Source organism: Rhea pennata, chromosome 9, assembly GCF_028389875.1.
Source record: "Rhea pennata isolate bPtePen1 chromosome 9, bPtePen1.pri, whole genome shotgun sequence".
Lineage (NCBI taxonomy): Eukaryota > Metazoa > Chordata > Aves > Rheiformes > Rheidae > Rhea > Rhea pennata.
This window is the reverse complement of record NC_084671.1, coordinates 20,639,207-20,665,668: the sequence shown is the minus strand read 5'-3', so window position 1 is coordinate 20,665,668 and position 26,462 is coordinate 20,639,207. Positions and strand designations below refer to the sequence as shown.

Here is a 26,462-nt window from a genome sequence, read left to right as displayed (position 1 = left end):
AGCAGATTCCGCGGCAGATGCCGTGATCAGAGGCGAGTCCGCGTCTGCAGGAGCGCGCGCGGCACGCGGCACCGTGCAGGGGGCAGCGCGGGGGCCGCCCCCGCGCAGAGCCGCCCCCGCGCAGGGCCGCCCCCGCGCAGGGCCGCGCAGCCCACGCCGCGGCCCTCGGCGCGGGCGGAGCGGTTTTCTCGCCGCGGGGCGGCAGGGGGCGCCGGCGCGGCGGCCGCGCGGGCGCGCACCTGCCGCGGGGGCGCGCACCTGCCGCGGACGGGGCGGGGCGGCACCTGCGCGGGGGCGCGCACCTGCGCGGCGCGGCGCGGCGGCGGCAGCATGTCCCGCCTGCTGCGCAGCCTGCGCAGCTCGCAGCCCGTGGCGCGCTTCCAGCGCTGCTGCGGGCTCTTCCCCGCCGGCGAGGAGGGGCCCGGCGCGCCCGCGCAGCCCGGGCGGCCGCAGCGCGGCGGCGGGGCGGGCGGGCAGCGCTGCGCCGCGGCCGCCGCCGGCCGCGGGGCGCCCAGCGGGGCGCGGAGCGGCCGCGGCCCGCAGGTGAGTGTCGCCGCGGCGCGGCCGCCGGCTCCGCGGGGCCCCGGCGCGGTGCGGGAGTGCCGCGGCCGCGGAGCCGGGGGGCAGCGCGGGCCCGGCGGCGGCAGGCGCAGCCCTCCCCGGGTGCGGGGCTGCCGCCTCCTCGCCCTGGATTTCCCTGGGGCTGCGCCTGTGCTGTTAATTTTATTGATCTGCTGCACTCAGCCTTCCCGTGGCTCCCTGGTCCTTATTAATATGTTATCTAATGAAACTTTGCACTGGCAGCTCTGCCCCCAGCCGCGCCGCTGCTGCTAACCCGGGTGTTGCTGGGTTCCTTGCTGTGCCTCTGATGGAGGTAGCTGCGCTCGCCCGGCCGAGCAGGTTGCAGTGCTTTATGGCATTGCGCTGTAATTCCCCTGTGTATCTGCAAGCAGCAGGGAAGGGCGTGATGCAGTCTGTGCGGACGGGTCGGTGGCCTGCTTCTTTCCCTCGCTGCGATAGCTGGGATTCATTAGCAGATGGCTTTGTAGCGCCTTGGGAGAGGAGGCGATCGTGGCCTCCCAGCGCCTGCCTGCAGAGCGAACCAGGCCTGCCTGAGCAGTGCAGCGCTGCCACCCCTCCTGTTTTGTACTACATTTTCCTCTCCCTCCTGAATGTGCTCTTAGATTTCCATTTCAGGCATCTAAAATTCTCCAAGAATGTCCACATCAATTTGCAGATAAGGAAAATTGGGGTACTCCTTCCATCTGCTCCCTTTTGAACAATAATTAATAAAGTAAGGTTTGCATACGTTCATTATAAGAAATTACTGCTTGCTTTGGAACAGTGACATAGGTAAGATATGATCATGTTGATAATAAAATCTTACCAAGGTGAATGCTCTTTGAATGCAGCCGTTTGTGTGGGCTGGAGCAGTTGATGTGGGCTTTATGAAGGAAGCGAAGGCAGGAGGTGTTGTGCCAGGAGTGGAGCCTGTCTAGGGTGAGGACTTGGCAAACCTTGGCAATAGAGAGGAAGGATTTGTTTCCGTGTGATTAGGGCTTTCGCTTCCAAAATGCACTGAAAAGTTGGGTTCAAATCCAAAGAAAGGAGATGGGAGTGCTGGCTTGAATGACGCTTCAGTGGAGCGCTGGAGCTGTAAGGACAGACTCTCTCTAGTCTTGTGAAAATCCAGGTTGCGAACAGGATCTTTTTCCAACCTGCCCGTTCGTGGCCTTTCTGCAATAGAAGTAGGGGTATGTGGGTTGCCATCGTGATGCGGGAAGGGAACCTGACTTTGCATTTCCATATGCCAGGTGAGCACACTCGCTGCTCAGCTGCGGAATAAACTGGCATGGTCCTGATGTGTCTGCAGAAGTGGGTTTAGGAGCCTAGTACACCTGGCAAAATCCCACAGCCTTTCTGCGGTCAGCGATGTTTTCCTGTTTTTGTGGCTCGTGGCTGCCAGCGTTTGCGTGAGCCTGCCCTTGCAACTCCCACCCCGTGGCCTTGGAGGGGTTGGTGTGCCGTGGGGTTTGGGTACCCCTTCCTGATGCTCCTCACTATCTCCCTGCAGCTTGCAGGGTTTCAAACCTACATTTGCTGTCATGATGCAGTGGTCTTAAAGGTTTTCAGGTTCCCCCTTGCAGGTTTTTGGACCATCAGGAGGTTGACTGTGTCAAACAGTGGAGCAGCTAACTGCATGCTTGGATGCAGGGGAAGTGCGTGGGTGGCCAGATGGGTGGGTGCTGCATGGCGCGGAGGGAAGGGGCCCTCAAGAGGATGATGAAGCAATAGTGACGAAACAAGGTGCCTCTGGACCCGGCCCTTAATTACCGGCATGCGTTGATTGCCAGCAGTGCTGCTCGTGGATGTGTGTGTCACGTATAACCTGCCGGTCGGATGTGCAGAGACAGCAAGAAGGCCTGGCCGCGGCGGTCAGTGGCACGGTGGCCAGCTGTGCTCCGCGTCGCTGTAATCCAGTCCAGCTGCGCCACGAGGAGCTGCGCGACGGCCAGGCTGGGACTGACGCGCCTCCGAGGGGCAGCGAGGGCTGCGGGCGTTTCTGCAGTATTGAACCGGATGCCTAGTCCATGTTCTTGGTGGTCTCTTGATTACCAGATCAGGTAGAAACGCTTCCTCTGCCCCCGCCTTCAACAAAAGCTCAGATTTCTGGGAATAATACAAAACGGTGTGAGTACAGCACGCTGGCCAAACTTATATCCTGGCTGAGACTTAGTATTGAACTCATGGGTTTTCCTGGAAGAATTGTCAAGTTTTATTATTATGGAAGACAAGATGCTAACTTTCTATAATTAGCTGTCTACATTATCCTGTCTCTAGCTAATACCTCTTGGTGTTCTACATGCCTTTGTAATACTAGTTTCATTCACAGGGGGGTTATTTTTGAAACTGATTGGAAGGTATCTCTTCCTGATGGTCTTTTTGATGTCCTAAAATAGGACACTTAAAAATACCACGTAACTTCCTGAAGACTTGTCCAGTGTTTTAGTGAGTGCCCAAATAAACATTCATATTTAAAGAATAGAGCTCTGCTTGTCTGTAACATTGTGATGGAGTTTTGCTCATTAAATTGGTATTCTGAATTAAAGGGAACACAGGAAAAAAAAAAAGCCCTCTGTAGAGACTTGCCTGACTTTTTTTTTTTTTTTTTTTTTTTTTTATCTCCCCTCTTTTGTTTCACGGATGCTTTATCATCTTTTGAAATCTATTTTTTTTGACTGTAAAAGAGTACAGTTCATATCTGCTATGCAGTTATACCTTAACTGCTAGGAATGCCAGAGCAGTATAACATTTACAAGCTGCCTGGCTCCATTTCATGATTGCTTTCTTGCTTATGTCTTAGACGAGGAGGCTAATTACCAGGAGAGGAAGGCGATGGCGACAAAAATGGAAAAGGTAGATAGACATATGCATCCCTCTCAGATGGAGCATAATCCTAGAAATCTGGTCGGTTCTTGGCTCCGCGTTGATGAAAGCTCTGCTTTTGCTGTAATGAGGCATGGGGTAGTTTTGAAGTAGGCTTGCTGTAGAGCTCAAATCAAGCTTTTCCACTGTGTTGTGCTCCCTTGCAATGGGTTTTGCATCAGCCTCAGAGTCTTGTTTTTCCTATTTTAATCATGATACTGGCTTATTAGATTTTACATGGTTTCCCATTACTGTGCAGCAGAAGTTGACAGTAGCCAAAATGGGCAAATCCAGCACCTTCCACGCAGAGCTGCAAGCACTGTCAGGAGCAAGGTGGAGCAAGCTGAAGTGCCGACTCTTTCTCCTCATCAGAATATAACTTAATATTTTGGCAGTACCTCTGCAGGAAGAAGTTCCTCTCCAGCTGCAGCTCGAGAAACAAGAGATCCCTCTGCTTGTCTAAGTGGGCTGTGCGTGATACTGGTGCTCCCCAGCATTGCTCCAGGTGCTCTGGGGCTTCCTTGGCTGCTTCCCTGCTGCTGCTGTGACTGCTTAGGGAGCCTGTGTGTCCTACAGAGTCCAGTCCTTAAGATTCCTGTGGGAAATGATTAGTAAGTGCTTAGGTAATCTGCAGGAGTGAGGGGGATTGGGCCTGTCCTATGAGTGAAAGTCCTTTGGAAGATGACAGTACCTACAATCATAGCCAAGATTTGCTAGTGTGTGACAGAAGAAAATAGGTAGCAGACCAGAAGGAAAAACAAACAAAAAAAAAAAAAATTCCAGAAAATGGGTAGCCAACAAAGCCAGGCACATGCAGGTTGCTACCTGCATTTAGTGATCTTTTAGATCTTGTTGTGGAAACACTTAATGCTAGTAAATGTTTGTGAATTGGTACTTCTGGATTGTGCTGTGTATCCTGTTTAATTATTTGGTGCCTGTTGCCACAGAGGTGGCTCGTGGGGATGTGGGTGGTGGTGCAGGGGCACGCTGAGCATGGGTGTGGGAGCCGGCAGTGGCCAACGGAGGCAGCTGCAGAAAGGCAGCGGTTGGCCTGAGTAGTGGTGCAAGTGATGAGGGGCTTCATGACTCGGTGCTTCCCAGCACACGGCTCAAGCCATCTTTTTGGAGGCCACTGGACCTTGCAGCGAGGAGCCGTCACGCTCCTGGGATTAATGCCAGTGCTTGGAGGTAAGCCGCTCCGCGCCTTGGAATTCTGCTCGGCATCTTAGGCCATTAGTTCAGATATCAGACATAACAATAAAAGCTCAACTGCTGTTGTTTTTCTCCTCTGGATCTGTGGAGTACAGGGTAGGTTTATGGGCAAGGAGCCAGAGGAAGCCTGCTGTCCTTGGGAGATCCTTTGGACAGCCCATTCCTCTGCCTCGTGTATGTGCTCTGCAGGAAACACTTACGGGTTGCGTCGGCAGTGGAAGATGGCTGTTGATTGCTGTGGCCTTGCAGGCAAGTAAATCTGAGGTCTAGAATGGACAGTAGTGTTGTCTAAACATGAGAAACTACGTCAAGTTGAATCAATTTTTGTATTTAAAGTGACTATTAAAGTTCTTGTGTGATAGGGCTTCGTATTATTCCAGTACAGTCAGCAGCTGTATCTTCTTTTTCCAAAGTAAACCACTAGGTTTAGGGGTGTATGAGTGCTTTTAGGATTATGTTACTCATTTATTACTATTTTATCAGTGGATTATTTACTATTTTACGTATTTGTTACTAACTGTGATAGAAGAAAGAATATATATGTTTAATCCTTTCTCTTGAAGAAAGCTGCCTATTGTGGACTATTGCTAACAGAGTCCCTTGAGTCTGCCAGCTGTGGTTCCCATGAAGATACCGAACCATTCTGCAGTAGCAGACCATTCTGCTGTTACCCCTTCTGCAGCTAGAAATAGTTATAACGATAAGCTGCTAGTGAGTTTAATTAATGTGTTGCCTTCAGTGTTCCGTGTTCGCATTTCTCTGCAAATGGAGAACGTCCAGATGGTTTGTTTTATAGAAAACAGTGTCAATTACGTAAACCCCCAAGAATGAGGGATCTGTGTGTGAAAGGGCTCGCTGGCATCCGCAGTGAGGACCTCAGGGACCCCGTTCCTTGGCAGAGGTGGGGCCCTTTTACACGGAGCTGCTGCATGAAGCAGGGACAGAAGAAGGATGCCCCAGTGGGTGGCAGCGCTGCAGACCCAGAGTCGCTCCTTCAGCACGGCCATCTGCTCACGATGGTGCTGGCTGGCCCTGCTGAATTACCTGTTGGCCTCCTTATGTAATACCCTATCTGAAATGGGGCTGACAGCAGTGTGGCCTGGGCTAATTGCAACTAATCACGAGGAGGATGGGTGGACTGAGTGTGTCTTGCCTAGGGGCCCATCCCTGGCACTGGCTGCAAGATACCTCTCTACACTTAAATCTGCAGTTTGAGCACTGTGCCCCTTCCTCATCTACAGTGGCCTCTGCCTTAGAGGGGGATACCTGCCAGGGACTTGCATGCTTACAGTGATCACTGATGCAACGATCCTGAAGCCTCGTTGGCTCCACCTTAGAAAACTGCTCTGTGACCTGAATCCTAAAACTGCCTGCCAAGGAAACAGTCATTTCTCTCCCTACAGTTGCCTAATTGTAATGTAGCAAAAACAAACACTCAAACAAAAAGCCCAAACTAGCTTATGTGAAGGTGGGGGTAGTGCTGCGCTGCTTGACCCGTTTGTGTTCCCGAGGGCTTGCTGCGCTGTGCCTCTCCACGCGGAGGTCTGCAGCGGAGCCGCCTTTGTGCCCAGGCAAGCTGCCTGGGTCCATCAGGCTCCTGGAGGGGAGTAAGTGACTAATCCCTGGGCTCAGGTTTCCAGGCTATGGTCCTAACCTTAAATTGAGATCAAGCCTTTTGCTCCAAAAGGAAGCACAACAGCCAAGCCCTGGTTCTCCGTGGTTGTCCGGCCGTTCCCCCATGCTTCCTTTGACTTCAGTCATCCATCAGCTGAGACTCCCCAGACCCCAGCGTGCTGACGCAGAGGGAGCGAGCGGCTTTCCTTGCCTCCTCCCCACCCCCTTCTCTTGCTCTTGTGGAGCAGTGCAGGTATCTCACAACCGTGCTGCTCCGGGTAACGCGCCGACTGATGCATTTTGGCAAGAAGTCAAAAGGAGAAGAGGCAGTGGTGCTAACTGGGAGCTAGTGCGCGGGCAGGCTGGCCATCTAGTATTGCGCCGTTTGAAAACTGTTGTCGAAAAATGCTGCTGGTAGCGCTCAGCCTTAGAGCTGTGAAGTACAGCTGGGTGTCAAAGCAATTTCTGAGCTCTGTTTTGAAGTTAACTTCCCGTCCTCCTGCGTGGACTGGGACTTGCTCTCTCCAGTTCTTGCAGCACGTCTCCCCCTGTGTCCAGAGATACTGCAGCTAGCCAACCCTTACAGTGGCTTCCTCTGACGCTTTCAGGTGTAGGCTCCTTGGCGTATCCCACAAAATTTCAGTCTAATGCTGGAGAATCAGAATGCAATTAAACAAACCTGTTCTTCTGCAAAATAGAGAGGAAGGAAGTTTTTTTTTTTTTCCCTGCCCATCCCTCCTCTGCCTCTCTCTTGCCCTGTTACTTCCTTATTGCACAGACCAGGCAGTTCCTGCAGGAGTAGGGGAGGCTGCTGTGTCGCACCGGCCTCCCACGGCCTCGTCAGGGCACCTTGGACCCCTGCAGCTGACACGCTTAACCTTGGCCAGCTAAGCTCGGAGGAGCAGCAGCCTTCCGAATGCTGGTCAAAAAGCAGCCTGATTTATGCTAGTGTTGCCCAGCTTTCTTGGCAGGAAACGGCTGTTAGCGTGCACCGGCAGTTAAAAACAACAGCTCGAGAAGTGTGTCCTGGACCTGTTGGAGCTAGCACGTGCTGAGCGCGTTGAGCATCCCACGCCTCTGTCCAGCTGACCATCTTTTCACGTCTGAGATGGCTAATTTTTGCTTAGTTACACTAGGGATTTTTTCACAAACTGTAACGTTACCGTAGTTTGGGATTCGGCAAGGGATTTAATAGCTGTTATTAGAACTGGCATTAGACCTTCCGTTTCCATGACTTCCGTTTTTCTCCATGCTCGAGTTTCGTGGGTGTCTGTTGGCTCCAGGGCTCATCCCTGCGGCGCCTCCGGCACTGCCGCCCTGGGCGCCCTCCGTGCCGGGGTGCTCCCGGCTGGCCGGGGCCTCTGCGCAGGGCGGGCTTTGACGCGTGGCTGCGCCGCGTGCCTGCGGGAAGTGAGGTCTCGGGCGTCGTGCTTCTTGGCTTCTCCTCGCCTCCAAAATCTGCTACCTCATTTTGTTTCTTTTAACTTAATAGGTTATTTTATTTACTGTATCCGGTTAATAAATGCAGAAGCGACAGTGCACTGACTGCTCGTGCAGAATACTGCACCCCACCCGCGTGGAGCATTTTTCCCGCTGCTTACACAGTGCACTGTGTTGCCCTGAATTGTCTGATACCTACTGTCACCGTGCACAGCAGTAGCTAGGACTTTCCGTTTTTTTTTTTTCTTTTCTTCTTCTTCGTTTTTTTTTTTCTTTCTTTTTCTTTTTTTTTTTTTTTTTTCTTTTCCCCCTCACATGCCTGGTCCCTGCTGGCTTCTCGAAGTTTTACAACTTTCTTTTGTAGCTTTTAAAAAAACCCTTAACTAAGAGGTATCCCATTGCATGAAATAGGGGCTTGGGGAGGGAGGTTTCAGCTCTTCCGCGAGGCGGTTCTGCAGTCAGCAAAGCATTGTAGTGACTTCAGGAACTTTAAACTTGCACATCTCCTGGAAGACCCAAGGTAATTGAAAGCTGAGAGCAAATGTGTTTAATGGTGTCTCTGGGTCAGGCTCTAACCCTCTGAGAGCTGACGTGGCACAGCTCATCCCCAGAGAAAGTGAGAAAAAGCCAGTGCCCCTGTGGTTCTCTTGTAAGATATATAAATATATATATGTCCTGCAGGAATGGGAAGGAGAGCGATATCTTTACAGCTTTCTCTTTCCTGATGTTGGGTCTACCTCTGTTTCTGTTTTTAAAGTTTAATTGGATGTATATTGTGTTAGTGATTCAACTGCTTATTACACTTTCTTCTAAAATGTTCTTGAAAGCCTGACTTTCTTTTAATTACTGTGCTGTAAAACCTCTCCGATTCCAGCTGAGTAATGTTGGAGATGGATGGAGGGGCTGGTGCATTCGCAGTGCTTCGTAGTTACTGAAGGCATCAAGTCACTTCGCTAGATTAAGTATAAGCAGCTCTTACCTTTTAATAATTTGCAAGTCTTGTAAAAGTCCAAATTGTTTAAAAAACAGAGATTGAGTAAACTTCTGAGAGTGAGAAGACACCAGATGTTCAAACAAAAATGAATTATGTTGGTTTTCTCCTGCATTGAGATTAGAATGGAAATAAAGCGGGGAACGTACTTCCCAGGGCGCTTGCAGCAGGGTTTGCTTTCTCCAGAAGCAATGAATTAGTACAGTAAATGCCGTCTAGCTGGTCAGCTGCTGGAGCTGGACGTGGAGAGCAGGGGGGGCTGCTTGTTCGCAGAGCCCCCGCTGCGAGGCGGCAGCGTGCTCGCGGGACGCGTGAGCGGGTCCCGCTGCGGGTTAGCGATCTCGGGCAGGAGCGTCGGGGCTGCTGATTGCGCTGCCGGTGGCTCCTAAGTGGCGTAGGAGTCTCAAGACGTGCAGACTGCTTCTTCCTTAACTCAAACTTCTAAATTTACTTAGTGACGCCGGGAACTGCTCTGTGACCTCTATTACCAATACCTGGGGGAGCGCTCCTGCAACCCGAGCGTTTCAGAGCGGTGACTCATCTTTTCTGCTCTGCGTGTTGAGGCTAAAATCAATTTAGGAATATTTTTTTCTGTGAGAGGTGAATGGATGTTACTTCTTTCTGTCTTGCTTTTCTTGTCTTCCTACAGTTGGCCTAATATTGCCGTACTGAAAGCAGATTAAAGGATTTCAACTTCTGATTGCTTTAAAAATGAATTGCAATTGAATGTCTAGATTCTTTAGGCAATTTTTACATATTTTCACTAGATTTAGGATGAGGATTTATCTCTGGTAGATTAGGCTCACAGTCAGCTCAAAACCTAATAGTTTTACTCTCAGAAGGGTTTCAGATGCTTATGGCGAAGTTGTATCTTAGCCTAACCCGCCAGCGCCACTGCTGAGACCTTCCTGCTCCCTTCTCGGCTGTCACGGTTGGGAAGCTTTGCCTTGTGTTTACGCTGCCAAATCCCCAAATCCTCCCGACCCCCCCCCCCTTTTTTGCTTTGGGGAAAGATGGGGACAGAAGAGATTGCCTTCCCCTCCCCTGTCTCCCCGATTTAAAAATCCTCCTCAGAAATCTTTCCTTTTCCCTTTCCTGAAGTGTACAGGTGTTTGTATAAAACCCGATTCCTTTGCCCGTTGCTCAAAGTGGAGATTTCTTGGTGACAGACTCATCCCAAAGGTCAAAGCAGTGGCAAAAGCCTCCATAAAATGACAAAAATCTTATGTCTTTGAGAAAACGTGCTGTCCTGGCCGGGGCCCGCCGTGGCGCTCGGAAGGGCTGCCCGCTAGCAAGGTAGACTTTGATCCAGTAGGCAAACGAGGACATCTGTCCATTCGTTCATTTATTTTATCTCGAAACACGTTTCTAGCAAAAGCAATTTTCTTTTTATATACAACCGTAGAAATTTTGAAATTGAAACATCAGAACCCTTTTGTTAAATACAGCTGATTTCCCTAGAGCAAAGATAGGTCTGATCTCTTGCAAATCTGTTTTTCGAAGCGACTGCTTCCCTTAGTAAGTTTGAGCAGATTTCTGATGCGCAGTAAACGCGATCAAACACTGTGGTCTCCATTTTAGTATAGAAGTTGAACTTGGTTTCCTGCAATTTGTTCTGACAAATTGTTACTTGATTAACAGATAGGTTTATAGGGCTGGGAAATGTCATGGAAAATGTCCTAGGTGTTTTGTGTAATTCACTAATACTCTCTAAAATCCTCTTATTTTCAGGGTTGTGCACAGAAGTATGTTGTGAAGAACTACTTCTACTACTACTTATTCAAGTTTTCGGCTGCTCTGGGTGAAGAGGTGTTTTATATCACTTTCCTTCCGTTTATCTACTGGAACATAGATCGCTCTGTGTCCAGAAGGATGATAATCATCTGGTCTGTAAGTATTTCTGTGGCTTATTTAAACATGTAATTTTTAATTCTGTAACTGTAGCAAACAGATATTTAAGGGTAAGAATAACACACAAGCCAGCAAAACCCCAATGTTACCCGTGCTAGAGCTACGAAGCCTGACTTAAGGATTATTCTTGGTCGTTGTGGGGCTCTTTCTGCCACCCCAATCTCTCCTGCGTGACCTGTTTGTACACCGTGGCACGGCCCGTGCCGGTTGGCGAGGAAGGGACGTGCAGGCGGTGGCGGGGAAAGGGGTGCTCCAAAAGAGAAGTCTCTTCAAAGGAAAAATCGCAATCCCTGCTGCAGGCTAAGGCTTACGAGGGCTAATTTTTGTGATACAGGGGCATTCTGAAGTTACCAGATTTTAGCACCACTTCAGCTTTTGCAAATGCAGTTTGGAATAGCCAAAATAATGTATTTCCATTCTGGCACTCAAAAGGAGTAGATAACAAGGCACTTTATCCTTCTGTCTGGGAATGATTGTGTTGTTTTATCACTACCATTGCTCATCTTGTTATTGATCAGGTCTTTGCTGCCCAAACAAGCTCTTTAGACATCTCTGGCAAATGACGGACCCTTGCGGTTTGGTTGTCAATCTGTATTGATTAGAGAAATTTAAACTTGGTGGAAACTTGGATGTGAGTTTTGTTTCTTTGCAGTGAAACATCACCTTGATTGAATCAATTCTGATTAATAATATTCTGTCTATGTCCAAATAATACGACCAGAAATAATAAATACAATTTGAATTGGGGCACATGTTACAATGCAGCCAGTCTTGGATGGAAGCTGTTCTGTGCTGGTAACCCTAGTCAGTAAGTTTTACCAGGAGAAGATGGAAAAATAACTTGCAGATGAAATCTAGAGGTAGGTGGACACTGTGTAATTAGAGTTGGGGTTTGGCCAGGAGAACACCTACTGCTTCTGGAAATGTGCCACCGAAAATGAGAATTGCTAGTCACAGCCTCCTGTTCTCACATACTGCACAAAAAATGATTCTTTGGAGCTACTCACATGCCTTTCTGAAGACTTGCTTTGCTTTACCTTGCGAGGAGTCTGTCTGAGTACTGGCCAGACCTAGCCCAACTTGTGTTCAAGTATTTGATATTAGAATTATTTGTATTATTCTTTCTAGTTGCTCAGAGAGTTGTGGAGTTGCATTTTGTACTGAAAAGTAGAAGAGGAGAAGATACTTTAAACATGAAGACTTGTGACAATCTGTAGTTTTAGAAACATTTTAATTGTGCGTAATTGTGGAATGGCTAAAAGCGTCTGAGGGCTCTGCGTTGCTGTTACGGCAAGCGCAGCTGGATGCCTTGATTGCTGGGACGCAGCCTTTGGGCAGTCGCAAGCAGTCAGTGTGTTCAGCACAGAGACCCTGGCCACCTACGCGCCAGCAGAAGTGGCTGAGCAGCCTGGGAAACGCCAGGGCGTTCGGCACGGCAAACCTGTGCCGTTCAACTGCAAAGCAGCCGGTGGCAGCGCTGGAACGTGCCCGACCGGCGCAGGTCTGCAGGCCGCCGGCGGTTCAGCGTCTGCATGGGCAGAGCAAAAGTGGGTGAGGTAAACTGAGGCTGGCTAGTGCACCCTCAGCGTCAGAGCGGGGAAAGTAGAGAGGGAATTAGACCATCTGTGGCGTGTCGGTAAGGGTGATGGACACCGGAAACGTGGCGTATCAAGTGTTTTGAGTACGGCGTCTGATGCACGGCCTGCAGAAAGGTCTTCTCCAGCTGGAGAGGAGAGCGGGTCTCGAACCTGCGAGGGCCCAGGAGAAGGTAATGGTCGCTGCCTTTCAGCACCATCTGCGATGAAGAGAGAGCGTCAGCGGAGTTCTTCCATGGGGATAGGTTGGGGAACGGCACCTGTCTTTTGGTGATTTTTAACGCAAAAACATGGGTGTACGGGGAACGTGCTGGTAAAACGTGGTTGGCCAACACGGGCATCATATAGGAAAAGGGGGGTCACCCTTGAGTGGTGGAGAAGTAGAGGTGGTGTTAAATGTGGTGCTTCATGATTTGCGTTATTTGGGATTTAAACCTGTGAGTTGGTGTCATAAGTCAGGAAGGATGGAGTAGGGATCCGGGCAGTTCCTTCCTATAAAAATTGAGAAAGTATTAATGGTGTTTACAAGGCATTTGCGAGATCTTGTCAGTAGTAGTTTATGCGGTGCTGGTTACCCGCATTTGAGAAGGACGTGTTTAAACTGGAGCAGGTCCAGGGACGATGAGGCAACAGGCTGTTTCGTGAGTGGAGACCGAAAGCTTAGATAAGTTCCTAGCAAAATGAAGTCTGGCAGAGACTGGTGCTGCCTGTAAATACCAGGGAAGGGGAGGGCAGAGAGGGAAAACCCTGCCAGAAGCCCCCGAGCAAGGGGCAGTGCTGAAGGTGCCCCGGTGCCTTCGCGTCCCCGGTGCGGCTCCTGGCAGCCGCAGGCACACGGCTCCCTGCCTAAACCGGGAAGTGCAAAGGTGAGAAACAACTTCAAATAAACCAGCTCTCAAGGATAATTCAAATTTACTGCACACTGGAGCTTAAAAGGTGAAGGTTTGGTATGATTATTTGTGTATCTTTATGCGCCTTCAGGGCTGGAAGCTTTATTTTGGTGGGGAATTTGAGCTGTAAGGTTGCAGCCCCCCCACCCAAAACAAAAAAAAAAAGAGAGAGAGAGAGAGAGAGAGAGAGAAACCCTCTGTCCTCCGCTTGCCATTCAGCATCCTTCCAGCATTTTTTTTCCTTGCTGTTTTTCTTTAGGGTGTGTGAATGCAAAATGTGCACACGCCTCTTTTAAGCCTATAAATTTTTGATCTCTGAGACATAAATAACAGTTGGCCAGCACGGACTTTGCCAGGGCAGGCTTGGGAGCTGTCAGTGAATCAGGGAGATAAGCGGGTGACTAATGGGAGCTGGCAGCTCCGGGGCGAGGGGGAGCCCTGCGTGGCTCTGCCGCGGGGTCCGGGCGCTGCCGCGCGGCTCCCGCGCGGGTGGGAGCGGCGCGGCTTTTGGGGGGGTTTCGGGGGTTTCTTTGGCGTCCCGCTTTTCAGCGGAACGGTCTTGCAAAGGCTGTCGGCCTCTGGTTGCTTGCAGACGTTTGCAAGTTTGGTTGTGAGCTGCGAGCTCCGGCATCGCAGGTAGCTCGTGGGCGAGCGCCCGGCAGGAGCCGAGCTGCGTGCGCGGTGCTGCCGACGCTGCTGGGCGGCCGCGCGGTTCCTGGGCGCTGCTCTGAAGCCCGCTTGGCGGCAGGCTGTGGTGTACCGGCTCGTGTGCGTGTCTCGGGGGGGTGGTGGTGGTGGTGCGGCGTTTCGCTGAAACAAGTTCCTAAGGGCTGATAAGTGTTTTAACTCAAAATGTGAGCTCTTCAAAGCACTGCACGTGACATGCATGCAGCATGTGAATATGTAAGACTCTGTTCAGGCAGGTAAGTAACACAAAATGTCAGAAAACAAAATAAATGGTATATAGATCAGGACCATCAAAGGGTTTGACACTATGCAATTAAGAAATTCAAGTCAAGTGCAGACGAATTTTAGCTCTGTGTAGGTGTATGTGCAAGATGATAAACTATTGAACATGAATTTTGTAAGTGCAGGTAACAGCCTGAGCAGAAACTGCAAACGAAACTTTCCTGAGACAGTTAGGATAAGCACTATCTGATGTCAGCCCAGGACTGGCACGTTTCGGTAACCTGGCCAGAAATAATTTAAGCTGAAGTTTAAATCAGACATGTTTGTATTTCACTGGAACTATGAGGTACAGCAGTTTCCCAGTATTAGGTGATAAGCCAAATCACTGTGAGCATGACTTCTGCTGCGCCCGTTTTTTTTTTCTCCGCTCCCCCCCCCCCGTTTCATTCTGGGGAGTGTTTTTCTGAGCAGCTGCCGTCTCTCTGCTCCCGCACCGCGGCGGCGTGCCTGGGAACCCGCTGGCTGCCGAGCGGGGCGCAGCCCGCGGTGGGCTGGGACCTGTCCCTCCGCGGGCGTCCTGCTTCACACCCTGCGCAGCTGGAATAAGTGTTTGAAAATCAGTCCCAGCAGCTGAATGCCATCCTGAGCTTCCTGCAGCACCTGAGCAAGCCCTTGAAAAAGGCTGGGTTACGTTTCGGCGCTCGCAGGACGGCGGCACCAGTGTGGCTAGGATGAGTTGTGGTGTTTGTCTGAGGATGCTGAGAGCAAAAGCTCTCAAAAAAAAAAAAAAAAAAAAACAAAAAAAACAAAACAAAACAAAAAAAAAAACCCAGAAGTGACATAATTTTCAAACAGTAAATTCCTTTTCTGAGAAGCAAATACTCTTGCAGTCCAGGGTTTCCAGAGCCAGGCTACGGGGTTGCTATTTCAGACTCAAAACGGTGGCTTCGGAGTCGGGCTGCGAAACGGGAACGAGTTGCCGTGGGAGGTTTGCGCAGGACGAGTCACGCTGGGTCGGACTTGCCGCTGTCAGCTGGCGGAGCGATGCGAAGGGAATTAGCCATGCCTGTCCCATCAACTGTGAAATCCCAACTAAACTCCCAGGCGTTTCCGTGTAGTTACCTTCTCCAGCTGATTCCGTCTTGCGCAGTCCAGCACGTTTTTGACTTCTGGTGCTTCAGTAATGAGAGCCTCTGTGTTCAGACAAATTCTGCATGCAAAAACAGAGGTACTTACTAATGTGCAAATTAAAACTATTTATGGTGAAGATGTCCGTAAGATGTTTTCCACCAGAACAGCAGAAAACTTGGTTGATCTGCATCACTCAAACTGAATGGAAGCGAGCCTGTACTGGAAGTAATTGCAGAGGAATAGCACTGAGGGCTGTAATGTAACTCTCTAGGCAGAGAAAAAATGTTAGTAATGTAGGAAAGAAGCAAACTGCACCATAATGCATGAAGAAATGATTTGCTTCAAGGTTTCTCTTCTTCTCCATGTGTATAAGACAGCAAATTGTGCCCTCCTGCTCAGTTTTCGAAGGCTTCTTCCCTTTTCTCTCAAACTTTCAGCTTTGGGCCTGGAGACTTGCTGGGTGGAGACTTGCACAAGCATGTAAGGGCTTTTTACATGGATTTTGTTTACATTTTAGATGAGTTTGGTTTAATCTCTTGTTCTTTCCTTCAACTCTCCAAAATTGAAGAAAGTCGTGACCCCATTTCCTCCACTTTGAATAAACCCGCTGGAGCCGATACCCCGGCTCTTCCGCTCCCGCGTGAAGGAAGCCGTGCCGGCACCGCAGACGCGGGGGCTCATCCTTCTTCAGGCTTGGAAGCACGTAACGTGCTGCCACCTGCTACGGGGCGATGCGTTCCCCAGTCACGCCTTTAGCTGCTGTCCTCTCTTCATCTGTCCAAAGCCATCGTTAAATGTGCAGACTTCAAAACAAAACCAGTTGCAGCTGAAATGCCGCGTGGCTGGTGTTGAGTAGGGGGGACGCAGCAGCACCGTCGCCCTGTCCGCTGGCCTGAGCAGCCCCAGGTCACCGCCTGGGCTGGGGCTGGGTAATCTCTGCTCATACTGTATTTGTCCTAGGGTCATCAAAGGTTTTTAACACTAAGAAATTCCAGTCAAGCGCAGATGAAGTTTAGCTCTGTGTTGGTCTTTAGCCTGTTGCCCATGCTTGTTTATCCTCTTCCTTTCTCCTCCTTCCCAGAACTTCAACCCTTACTTACTTATCAAGGGGGCTTCTTACCTGTTAGCTTGAAAAACACCAATAACAGGCCAAAACTTCCAGTCTACTTACTCTCTTTCCTGGGATTGTTTGAGAGTAAATCCAAAATGATCATGAAATAAGGTGTGGTGGTGGAGAGAGGAGACACCACCTCGCCCTGCAGCGTCGTGGCGGAGAGCAGCGCGGGTCTCCTGCCGGGAGAGCAGCGCTGCGGCACCTGTGACCGCGTCTGCAGTGGCTTCCTGCTTGCTTGCTTTTTTGCTTCCTGACACTTCTGGATGAGCTTTGGAAATTTATGCTTGGTAAATTCATTAGGGCATTGCCCCCAGTTGCCAGCTGCGCTGCTCCGCTGCCAGTGCAGTGCTCTCCGGCAGGCTCGGTGGAAACGGTCTCTTTGGCTGGTGACTTGCCCGGGGGACCTGGTGCGCTCCGCCTGCTCCGCTTCCTGCGCCGTGGGAAAGCTCGCCGCCGTGGCAGCCCATCTGCCCGGGGCGCTGTGCTGCTGCCTGAGCAGTTCTTCACTCTCGTAGGCGATTTGGGGCACCTTGTAAGGCAGGTGACACTGCGTTGGATGGAAAGCAAGCAGAAGGGCAGCCCCCTTGCTGAGTGGTTTTTGGCGGTGTCGCGCTCACCTTGCAGGAGAAACGTGTTGGTTTGGCTGATGGGGCTGATTTACTGCTCAGCAAGTGCCACTTCTGCTAAGCAGTCTGGGGCGTTGCATGTGAAGCCATGGGCATAACCCCCAGACGAGATAGAAGCGAGAGTCGTGCTTAGTCTGAAAGGCTCTGGGTTCCCCTGGGTATTTTATGTCGTCGTCTCGCCTCTTAATGCTGTGTCTGTACAAATACGTACTCTCTGAAAGGCTCACAAACGAGCTCGGAATGAGAGGAAAAAGCAAGTGGTGAGCGCGCCTGATGTTGCTGCTTAGCCGTGCCTCCAGCGTTCGGTGTGCTTCCTGCTGTTAGATGAGTCATAGCACCAGCCTTGCTTCAAGGATGACTTATTTCCCTTTCTGTAATACTCTTACGTGTTGGTGCTAATCATACTTTAACGAGTGGAAATCGTTATTACAGAAGACTTCTGATAACTTAGCTTGTCCTACCTTGCTTCTAAGATGGCATCACAAATGGTAGGCTCAACATTTTGTATTATATTAATTTTGCTTTCAATCTTGAAACTTAGTTATCTTCTAAAGATGGGCCTGCCTCATCATCTGGTGGTGATAACACGCTGGAGGTGGGTTCAGTGGGTCTCCTTCCTGTTGTCTGCAGCGACCCGGGAACGCAGCATTTCCCCTTTCCTGGTCTTTTGGAAAAGCAGAGCGCTGCACCGGGGCATTAACAGAGCCCTGGCTTAAACCCCCCAGGCAGCGCGCGGGGGTGCTCGCTGGAAGGGAGCGGGCCGGGCAGCTGCTACGCGGTGTTGCTCGTCCCGTGTCCTCCCTGCTGCCCTCCCGGCGCCGCCAGGTCCGTCGCCCGGAGCCTCGGCGTGGAAGTCCTGCGGCGTGTTGGGCGGCGGGAGAGCCCGCGCGGAGGCGGCAGCGGCGCGCCGGGGCCGGGCGGCGATTTGAAGGGGCGGCAGAAAAACGTCGCATACGCCTGTCTGCTTGGCAGGAAAGAGGTTATAAGGGATAGAAGGGAAGTGGTTTAAACTGAGCCTCGCTAATGCAGGGTAGGAGCCAGCTGTCTGTCTCAGCCCGTCCTAGTGTCGTGTCTCATCAGTGAAACCTCCTTTCGGTCCCAGAGCTGATTGAGTTACAGCACGGTGCAGTAAAGCCGCTGCTTCCTTCACTGCCCAGGATAATGGAAAAACCTTTAATAATTCAGGAGATAAACTCTGTTCTCAGAGCGATGGATTTGGCAGCAAAAAGCTCGGAAGCGGATAGGGCTCCTGGGTGGGCCAAGCGGGAGCCCCCACGCTGACTGTAGGTCTTCTCCCTGCAGATAGTGATGTACATCGGCCAGGTCTCCAAGGACATCTTGAAGTGGCCCCGGCCCCTCTCGCCGCCCGTGGTGAAGCTGGAGAGGAGAACGGATGCAGAATATGGGATGCCATCTACCCACGCCATGGCAGCTACTGCCATCTCCTTCTCCCTTCTGATCGCAACCATGAACCAGTACAAGGTAAGAGGGTTTAAACAAAAAACAAACAACAAAAGCTGCTTCTCCTAAACTGTAGAAAATACTAACAAATCCAAGGCTGCTGCTGCTTCTGGAGGAGCTCCCTGTATTTCCACAGACACGTGCTTTCCCCTGTAGTTATCCATAGCTGGCAGATCATAGATGCAAAAAGAAATTTAGTGGAAACGTCCCTTCTGTAGCACAAAAGCAGCTCTGAGTGACCGGTGGGTTGTGCTACCACATCCAGGCTTGGGAGCTCGCTGCGTCACCGCCTGCCACCCTGCGCAGCGAGGCCTGGGGAGCCCCGGTGCCGTCGCGGAGGACCCCTGTGCGAGTGCTGGGCCGTGTGCCGTCTGCGCTGAGTGCGCCCGGTTCCACCTCGGGGAACGCCAGCTCCTCCGAAACCAAAGGATCCATACAGAGCCTCGTGCACTGGGTGAGGTGGGAGAAGCATCCTTGGAAATCTCCCTGTATTGGATGAGCAGCACCTAGCACAAGTTGTTTTCCAGACAAGTAGCATCTGCATGGGGAGATCTCATAATTATTTCTCCCAAACCTTGAGACTTTTCTCTTTCCAAAAGGATTGTCTCCTGGATCTTGCAGACTTCTTGCTCCATGATGGTTATTTTTATTTCATTTTATGAATGCTAACGTGCATTTCCTGTACCTTAGCAATAACAACTTTCTGGCTGCATCATACTGAAATGTGTTTCTCCACCTTCTCTAGTGTGCTTCAGAGACAAGCCTGTGTAACCATGGGGGCCTTGGTCTAACTGGATGCTTCTCAGTGTCTAAGCATCCCTGGTTGTCCTCTCCAGGACAAACTGAGTGGTTCCAGCATAAGCACAGGAAGAAAGTGCAACCACCCATTTGGTAAAAGTTACGGGGCTGTAAATAGTGAAGATGGGCTCCAGCTTTCATTTAGAAGAGGATAGGGTGATTCTATATAATTCTGGTTATAAGAAGTGAGAACCTTGACACTGAGGTCTGTGAACCTACTTCTAAGTAGATCAGGTCTGAGGAAGAGATCTGTTCTGCAGCGTCTCCTGAAGGCTGCGTTGTCTTTCTAGCCCTGCACTGTTCAGAAGGTGGCAGTGGCTCGAAGGACCTGATTAGTGGTACTTTCTCCCTCTTCTCAGTCGGTGGCTAACGGTGGGGCACATAGCTCTTCACAGGCGGTCTCACACTTGTTGGAAACTGCCATGAAACAGTGAAGCCGCTGTAAAATAATTAAATGATTTAATTGCTTCTATTAAGAAGGAATTGTGCACCAGTACATCATGCTGCCGTCTTCCAAAGCCGCCCTGGTATCAATTACTGACCTGGACTGGCTCCCAGGCTGCCTGCCCAAGAGGGGGTAAAGCAGATGTAGATACTCTGAAGGCTTAGAGGAACGAGGGAAAAATAGTGCTTTATGAATTGGGAATGACATCTGTAGACAGGGTCTGAGCTGTCTATATCAGGGGCTAGAGTATGCCAGAGGGAAAGGGTCAGAAGTGAGTCGTTATGCTTAAGAGATCTGCAGAAGAGTTTTTGCCCTGACCCGTAGCCACCGTGCTCATCTATTCAGTCAGGAGACTCTCGGGAGCCACTGTGTCAAATTGGGTGAATTTACTGCATTTTTCTATATCTGGTTTTGTTTTACTTTTCAGAAAAACATCCTTTATGGACTAAAATGAGTCCACTAAACTCATCTTCAGTGAAGCCCTAAGACAGGATTCAAATGAATGGATTAAGTGCTAATGTGTTATGCTTGTTCTTTACCAAATGTGATCTTTTCTTTTTAAATGCTGATTTTTTTCAACTCGTGCTTCCATATTAGTGGGAAACTCAGAGAGGGAAGTATGTGAAAACAGCTTTGTAAGAAGATTGTTAATCCTTGGATGTGGCAGGAAAGATGGTCCTGACTGCAGTACTACTGGACCGTCGCTTCAGCCTAGCCACTGATTTTCCCTCCCACCCTGCTGCTTGAGAACTATTGATCGGGTCGGACTCGGACATCCCGTTTCCCTCCCGGGCGATCAGAGGCAGCGGTTGAACCTTGGTGGTCGCTCCTGCGATGTGCTCTGCCTTTTTTTCTTCTTTGGGGTCTTTGCTAGCGTTTAGTGCCAGGTCCGCTGGATTTTGCGGGCGGATGTTGAGGGGAGCAGCTCTGCAAAAGCCGTGCGTTGCCCGAGCCTTGCGTCAGGCCGGCTCTTCGGATGCCTCGTTTAGGATACGTGCTGGCGTTAGAGCGGGCAGCGGGTGACGTGTGCGTGTGTGTTTTGTTTCCGCAGTACCCGTTCGAGCTGGGGCTGGCGGGGGCGTTCGTGTTTTCCACGCTGGTGTGCCTCAGCAGGCTCTACACGGGGATGCACACCGTGCTGGTAAGGAGCGCCGGTCAGGAGCGGGCCGGGGGTGAAAGCCTGGTGAGGTTGGGGTGGGTGCGACTCGCAGTCCCGTGGTTTGAAGCTTTAATTGCAAAGGCCGCACTTGAGCAGCGCTGCGCCGCGGTGTAGCCGAGCTCCTGGGCAGCGGTAGCGGTGCTGTCCGCAGGAAGCCCTGCGGGCCGGGGGCGAATAGCAGCTCTGTGCATTAAGCTTGACAGCTAAGCTGTCTTCTGGGGAGCAGCGTGTTTCGTATCACCGTGCAGGGATGTGAGAGCTTAAGAAATTATTATGACAGCTTCGAGAAATACTAAACCGGTAGGAAACTCTAAGGATCTAGATGCACAAATACTTCATCAAAAAATATTCATGGAATATCTGTGACTCTTTGTGGGATAAACTTGCAGGCCATGGGGTGTCTGCCCTGCTTTAGGAGCAGATTGACATAACCATGATTACAAACGACTGTTCTTGAGCTGTTGCATGTATCTACAGAGCGGTGGTCCAAGTCCCTAAGCATGAACACGCACTTCCAGCCAGCTGCGGGTGTGTGTTTGGTACACGTTGCATGTTGGTTGCACAGGAAGAAGCATTACCTCTCTTACTAGGTAGTAGTCATGTTTGCTCTAATAAGGAGACTTGATGAAATCAAAAAGAGACCCCTTACGAGATTAAGGTTATCTATAAAATACGGCCCAACTTTCCCTTCCAGCCCTGGTGGATCAAAACAGTATCTTATATCTAAGCTGGAGACATCCTTTCTTAACTAGTGACCTTAAGTCAATCAGCAGAAATTCTTAGCATATTTCCCTTGCTCTTCCACGATAATGAAAGACGCTTCTAAATTTAGATGGGTTTTAGGGTAAAAAAGAAAAAGTCCTTTGTGCCTTTGACACCATAAAAAAAGACATGCTCCAGCAGTGGTTAGAGAGAACCCGAGGAGCTTTTTTATTTTAAAGCCTGAGTCATCTCATATTTGAAACGATGAATGACAGCATCCATATGAGCACGCAGCATCCCTGAAAGGTATGAGAAATACCACGTCGGTCGTGTTCGGAAGGACTCAGCCAGCTGCGGGCGATCCTCAAAGCAAGGGGGAGGCGTCTGCCCTTCCTCTAACCCGTCAGGGCGGTGGTAGCAATTCCGTAACGCACCAAGCTAATGGACCTTGCGTTAGCGGTCGCGCTGGGCTCTGCCCCAGCTGTGCCGGCCCGGCCCGGCCCCCGCTAGCGCCGGGGGCTCAGGGGAGCAGGCGGCCGCCGAAGAGCCCCGTGCCGTTCCCCGTCTGGGCAGCCCCAGTTTAAAAGCAATAATATTCTGTGCTGGCCACTCCCGGGGAACAGGGGAAGGAGAAATCAGGAGGCTTTCTTTCTTTTTTTTCCATTGACAAATTCAGTAGATTCAATAAATTAGATCCAGTCTTGATGCTTTTATTGCAAATTATGCTATTTTAAAGATGGAGGAGTCGGTAGCGGCATCCTGTCCCTTTCTCTGCTGTATCTCAGTTTTTTTCAGTAACACCATTAGTCCTGAAATTACCTTAAATGTTATAAAGCTGATAACCAGCATGCTGGCACCATTTTACGCTGTATAGCAGGACAGTCCTCCTAGGATGGAGCTGGGTGTCTCACGAGAGCAGAAGGCCAACAATATGTTTCTGTTTAGTAGAGCCAGTGTAGCGTAACCCTATTTCTAAGTGAAACCATGAAGGAAATTCAGGCATTACGTTACTACATACAAGACAGAGCAGAAAAGTGTTGTTATTGCTTTGGTTGGAAATATCAGCGAGTATCTTTGAATGCCACCATATCTGGAATGCCGTTTGGTGCTCCAGGGGTCTTTTATCAGTGTTTGCAATTCCAGCCTTCAGCCTGAGTTTAAGTGTAATGGGAAGAGCGTAATATGGTCTTGCCTTCAAAAAGCCAAGCCACGTGGTTTTGCAATCCTAAAAAAATTCTGCTGTAAAATCTGGTACCAGAAGTGCAGCAGAAGTGCAGGGATAGTGCTGCGGCCAGCTCTGGAGGTGCCCAGCTTCCCGGGAGAAGTCCCCAAAGTAGTGTGTGTTTGAGCCACGGCTGCTGCCCTGTGCACAGGCGTAAGTCAGCAGTATTTTAAATTGCTCAAGTCCCGTATCTAATGTATCGCATGCAACTGGGTATTTATGTCAACTGCTTGCATTTACATACTTTCCTGTAGTGTAGGAAAATGGCTAAAACTTTCAGCATTAGAAACTCGATGCTGCAAATTTCCTCCTTTCCAGTTAAAATAGGTGGAAGTTGGGGCCAGGGCTGGGGAGGACGGCAGGGCTGTGGGGGTGGGGGCAGGCCGGGGCTGAGCGCAGGCCTGGCGCAGCGGCAGATGGGCTTCGCAGCGGGGAGGAAGCCCCGCGTAGGGCTGCCGCAGCGTCCTACGCGGGGAGCGTCGAGCGACCCACAGCGCCCAAGCTCCCAAGGGTAGTGCTGGGTAGTGTTGCACCTTGAGCAAAAGCCATTCCCTCCCTAAGTTAAAAATGCCTGTATAATTATGGGTTTGATGGGATGCTAATCTGTTTACACAGACAAACAGGCAAAGGGTATGCTTCCCAAGAATATTAAAAGTGTGTCCAGGACGTGAAAAAAAAAAAAAAAAAGGTCTCTCCTGATGCACCGTGTCGGAGTTCAGAAAGTGATACAAACGTTGAAACGCTTGCAAGGAAGCCTTTGGAGTCAGCTTGGTAGAGCTAGGTAAAGAATTTGGCTTGAGGGACGTTAATGTTTGATTAAATATTTTTAACTGGAACAGAAAAGCCCATGAGCAGCTTTTCAGTCTCACTCCTTAATTGCACGTGGAGGCAGTGTTGAGATGTCAGGCCTGTTTTATTCAGTGTAAGGTGGACAGATGGTGGAGCTGGAAGTGGGGATATGCAGTGGGGATGCAATTTCGGAGTGTCAGCGCTGAGAGCAAACCCCAGCGCTGCCGTGTCCCCGCTTAGGCCGAGGTGCACCTTCGGGTGGGAAGCGCTCACGTGATAACTGGTATCAAAAGGCGGATTATTTTGGTGTTGTGAAGTATTGACAGCTAATGGTATTTACATTTTATACGTCTGTAAACAACTTCGGGTATTTCCACGAGTATCCTAATGCCAAGGATAGGGAAATGAACTTCAGTGGAAGTTATTACTGAGAATATTTAAAATGGCTCTTTGAGTCTTAAAATTAAATGTACTGTGAATCTATTGCCTGGAAGTGGTAAATACCTGAAGTTCAACCATACCTGAGTAATGCATTTTACTAGAAAGTCAGGAATTTTTCTGTTGCAAAGAAAAGTCCCCTCACTCCTGCCTAACTATAACTGAAGATCTCATAAATAATTCATTTTAGACTGTGACCAAGCATAGAAATGGTCTACTGTCGTGACTTCATGAAAAAAATACAATCTTGAGACTAGGATGTTTTTGTATGCGACTACCTATAGCTTTTGTAATCAATTTCATGGTAAGAGTACAAATTCTGCTGATCCTGAGCTGATCCTGATGCCTGGAGAGGAGCACAGCAAAACTTCTTACATTGCTTTTTATGTGACTGCTGCCGATGACACGCAGAAAGCTTTTGTTACGGGTTAGCTTTTGTCTCCTTTTGCAGTATTGTTGACAGCAATCAAGTTCTCAAAACAGCTTATTTGCCTCTGTTAATAAATTAGATTTTAACTGTGCACTTGCTTCAGGCACTTAACTACAAGCCAGATTTCAGAGGCTTGGGCAACGAATTCCTTACTGACTTGTTCTTGCCTAGAGGTGCTGTCTCTTGCTACGGTAGGCTGGGCCCAGGCCGTGTGTACCACATCTTGCAGCGCTGCGCTTGCCTTCCCTGGAGGTTGCGTTCCTGGATTGGGGTTTCCCTGGACAAGGGCATCCTGCTGTTTATGCAAACGAAGCAGTCGATAATCCTGTCGATAGGAGGAAGTTACTGGTGGGATTATGGGAGGGGATGGGCTTGTATTAAGGCCTCTTACTGTGACACCACCCATGAGATGAAGTTGTGCAAAAGTTTATTCTGTTGAAGTAATTCTCATCTGAGGATTTCTGTTTTGGCAAAGTTTTTATGAAATTCTCAAAAACGCTCCCTTTCCAGGACGTGATCGGCGGAGCGCTGATTTCAGCCGTGTTGCTGGTGCTCCTGTATCCTGCGTGGGACCTCATCGATCACCTGCTGTTAACGAGTCCCTTCTGCCCGCTGCTGTCCATAGCTGTGCCTCTCGTCTTGTGTTACAACTACCCCAAACTCGAGTATTACAGCCCTACCAGGGCAGACACCACCACTATCCTAGGAGCGGGAGCCGGAGCGACTGTGGGATTTTGGTTGAATAACCAGTATGCAGCACCAGCTTACACCAGCGAAAATTTCCATCTGGGGTTTCCTCTGCTCACCGGTACGACGCTCATGGTTATGCTAGCCCGGTTCTTGGTGGGGATCTGCACTATTCTCCTGACGCGCCAGCTCATGAAAAACGTGGTCCTCGGCGTGCTGTGCTATCGGTACAAGTTTCCCGTTAGTGACCTAGAAGCCAGAAGACGACTGGAAGTCGAGGTGCCTTATAAATTTGTAACGTATTCTTCAGTTGGCTTCAGTGCTACTGTGATTGTGCCGCTATTGCACCAGTTATTAGGACTGATCTGAGCCCAGTTCCTTAAGGAAATGATTCATGGCACCACCGTTTCACAGATGCAATAACTTGTTCCAGGCGGGTAGTTTGACCAAGAAGCGTTTTGTGCCTTTCTGTACTGGCCTAAAATGCCGAACTGTGAAAATTCACGGGGATGGCTGTATGCAAAGAATCAGGCGAAGAAACCACGGGCTCCGCTGCGTCCCTTGGTTATCGGCCCCGGGCCCGGACGACGAGCCGTGACAAGCGCAGCGCTTCTGGGCCGCGGCCGCGGAGGCTCGCGCGTGGCCCGCGTGCCTTTTCCTGCAGAACGGCTGGTAAAATCAGCATTTTAAGCACAACCGTTTGTGTCCTTGGGCTACAAAAAAAAAAAAAAATCAACGTCAAGAATTATAAAGGAGGTGCATTTCTACCAGTTGACCATCTGTACAAATTAAAATCAGCGCGGCACCGGCGGCGGCCGGGGGCCTTCCCGGCGCTGCGGAGCGGGGCAGGCCGGCGCGGCGCGGCGCGGCGCGGCGAGCGGCACCGAGCCCGGAGGAGGCGGCGCAGCAGGCGGAGCCGGCGGCGAAGGGGCTCGGCGCCTGCCGCCACTTTCTCTGCAGGCTGCTGTTCTGATTCGCAGCTGTTCTCCGCTGGGAGAAAAATAATAAAATCAATCCAAGCACTGATTTAGAAGAAGTATGTGCACGAATACTATTTTATAGTATTCGCCTGCATGTGATTTATGCAGTACGTGGAACCTGTGCTTGGTTCAGATTTTAAAATACACACGTTTTTCAAAATTTGGCATGTTTCTTTGTTCATTTTGTGTTTCTTGTAAATGCTTGAAAAAATGGGAGTGACTTGCACTTCAGCAAGCCTCCCAGCTGCAGCAAATGAATGTCTCCGACTGTAGGCCGGTGATGTCCAATGTAGGTGAAGACGGGGAGCTGTTCTGGAGCAAGAACAGGACGACCTGAGCGGGCGCCCTACAAACGGCATTGAAAGGCACTGAAAACCTTTCCAGCTCTAATTGCTTGCCTGGTGCTAGACAAAAAAAGTCTTTAATATAGACAGTGGAAATTCAGAAAAATCATTCTTCCTTGTTTTGACCAGACTAAAAGCAATTAGATAG

The 26,462-nt window shown here is 50.2% G+C and overlaps 1 protein-coding gene across 1 annotated transcript; it reads left to right on the top strand.

Annotated features, from left to right (window-relative positions):
- The first annotated feature begins 330 nt into the window (after positions 1–330).
- Positions 331–25,359, top strand: SGPP2 (sphingosine-1-phosphate phosphatase 2). The gene is made up of 5 exons (XM_062582836.1): positions 331–543; positions 10,415–10,573; positions 18,162–18,341; positions 20,615–20,704; positions 24,814–25,359. The coding sequence occupies exons 1-5, from the start codon at positions 331–333 to the stop codon at positions 25,357–25,359; spliced, it is 1,188 nt and encodes a 395-aa protein (XP_062438820.1).
- Positions 25,360–26,462: the final 1,103 nt, after the last annotated feature.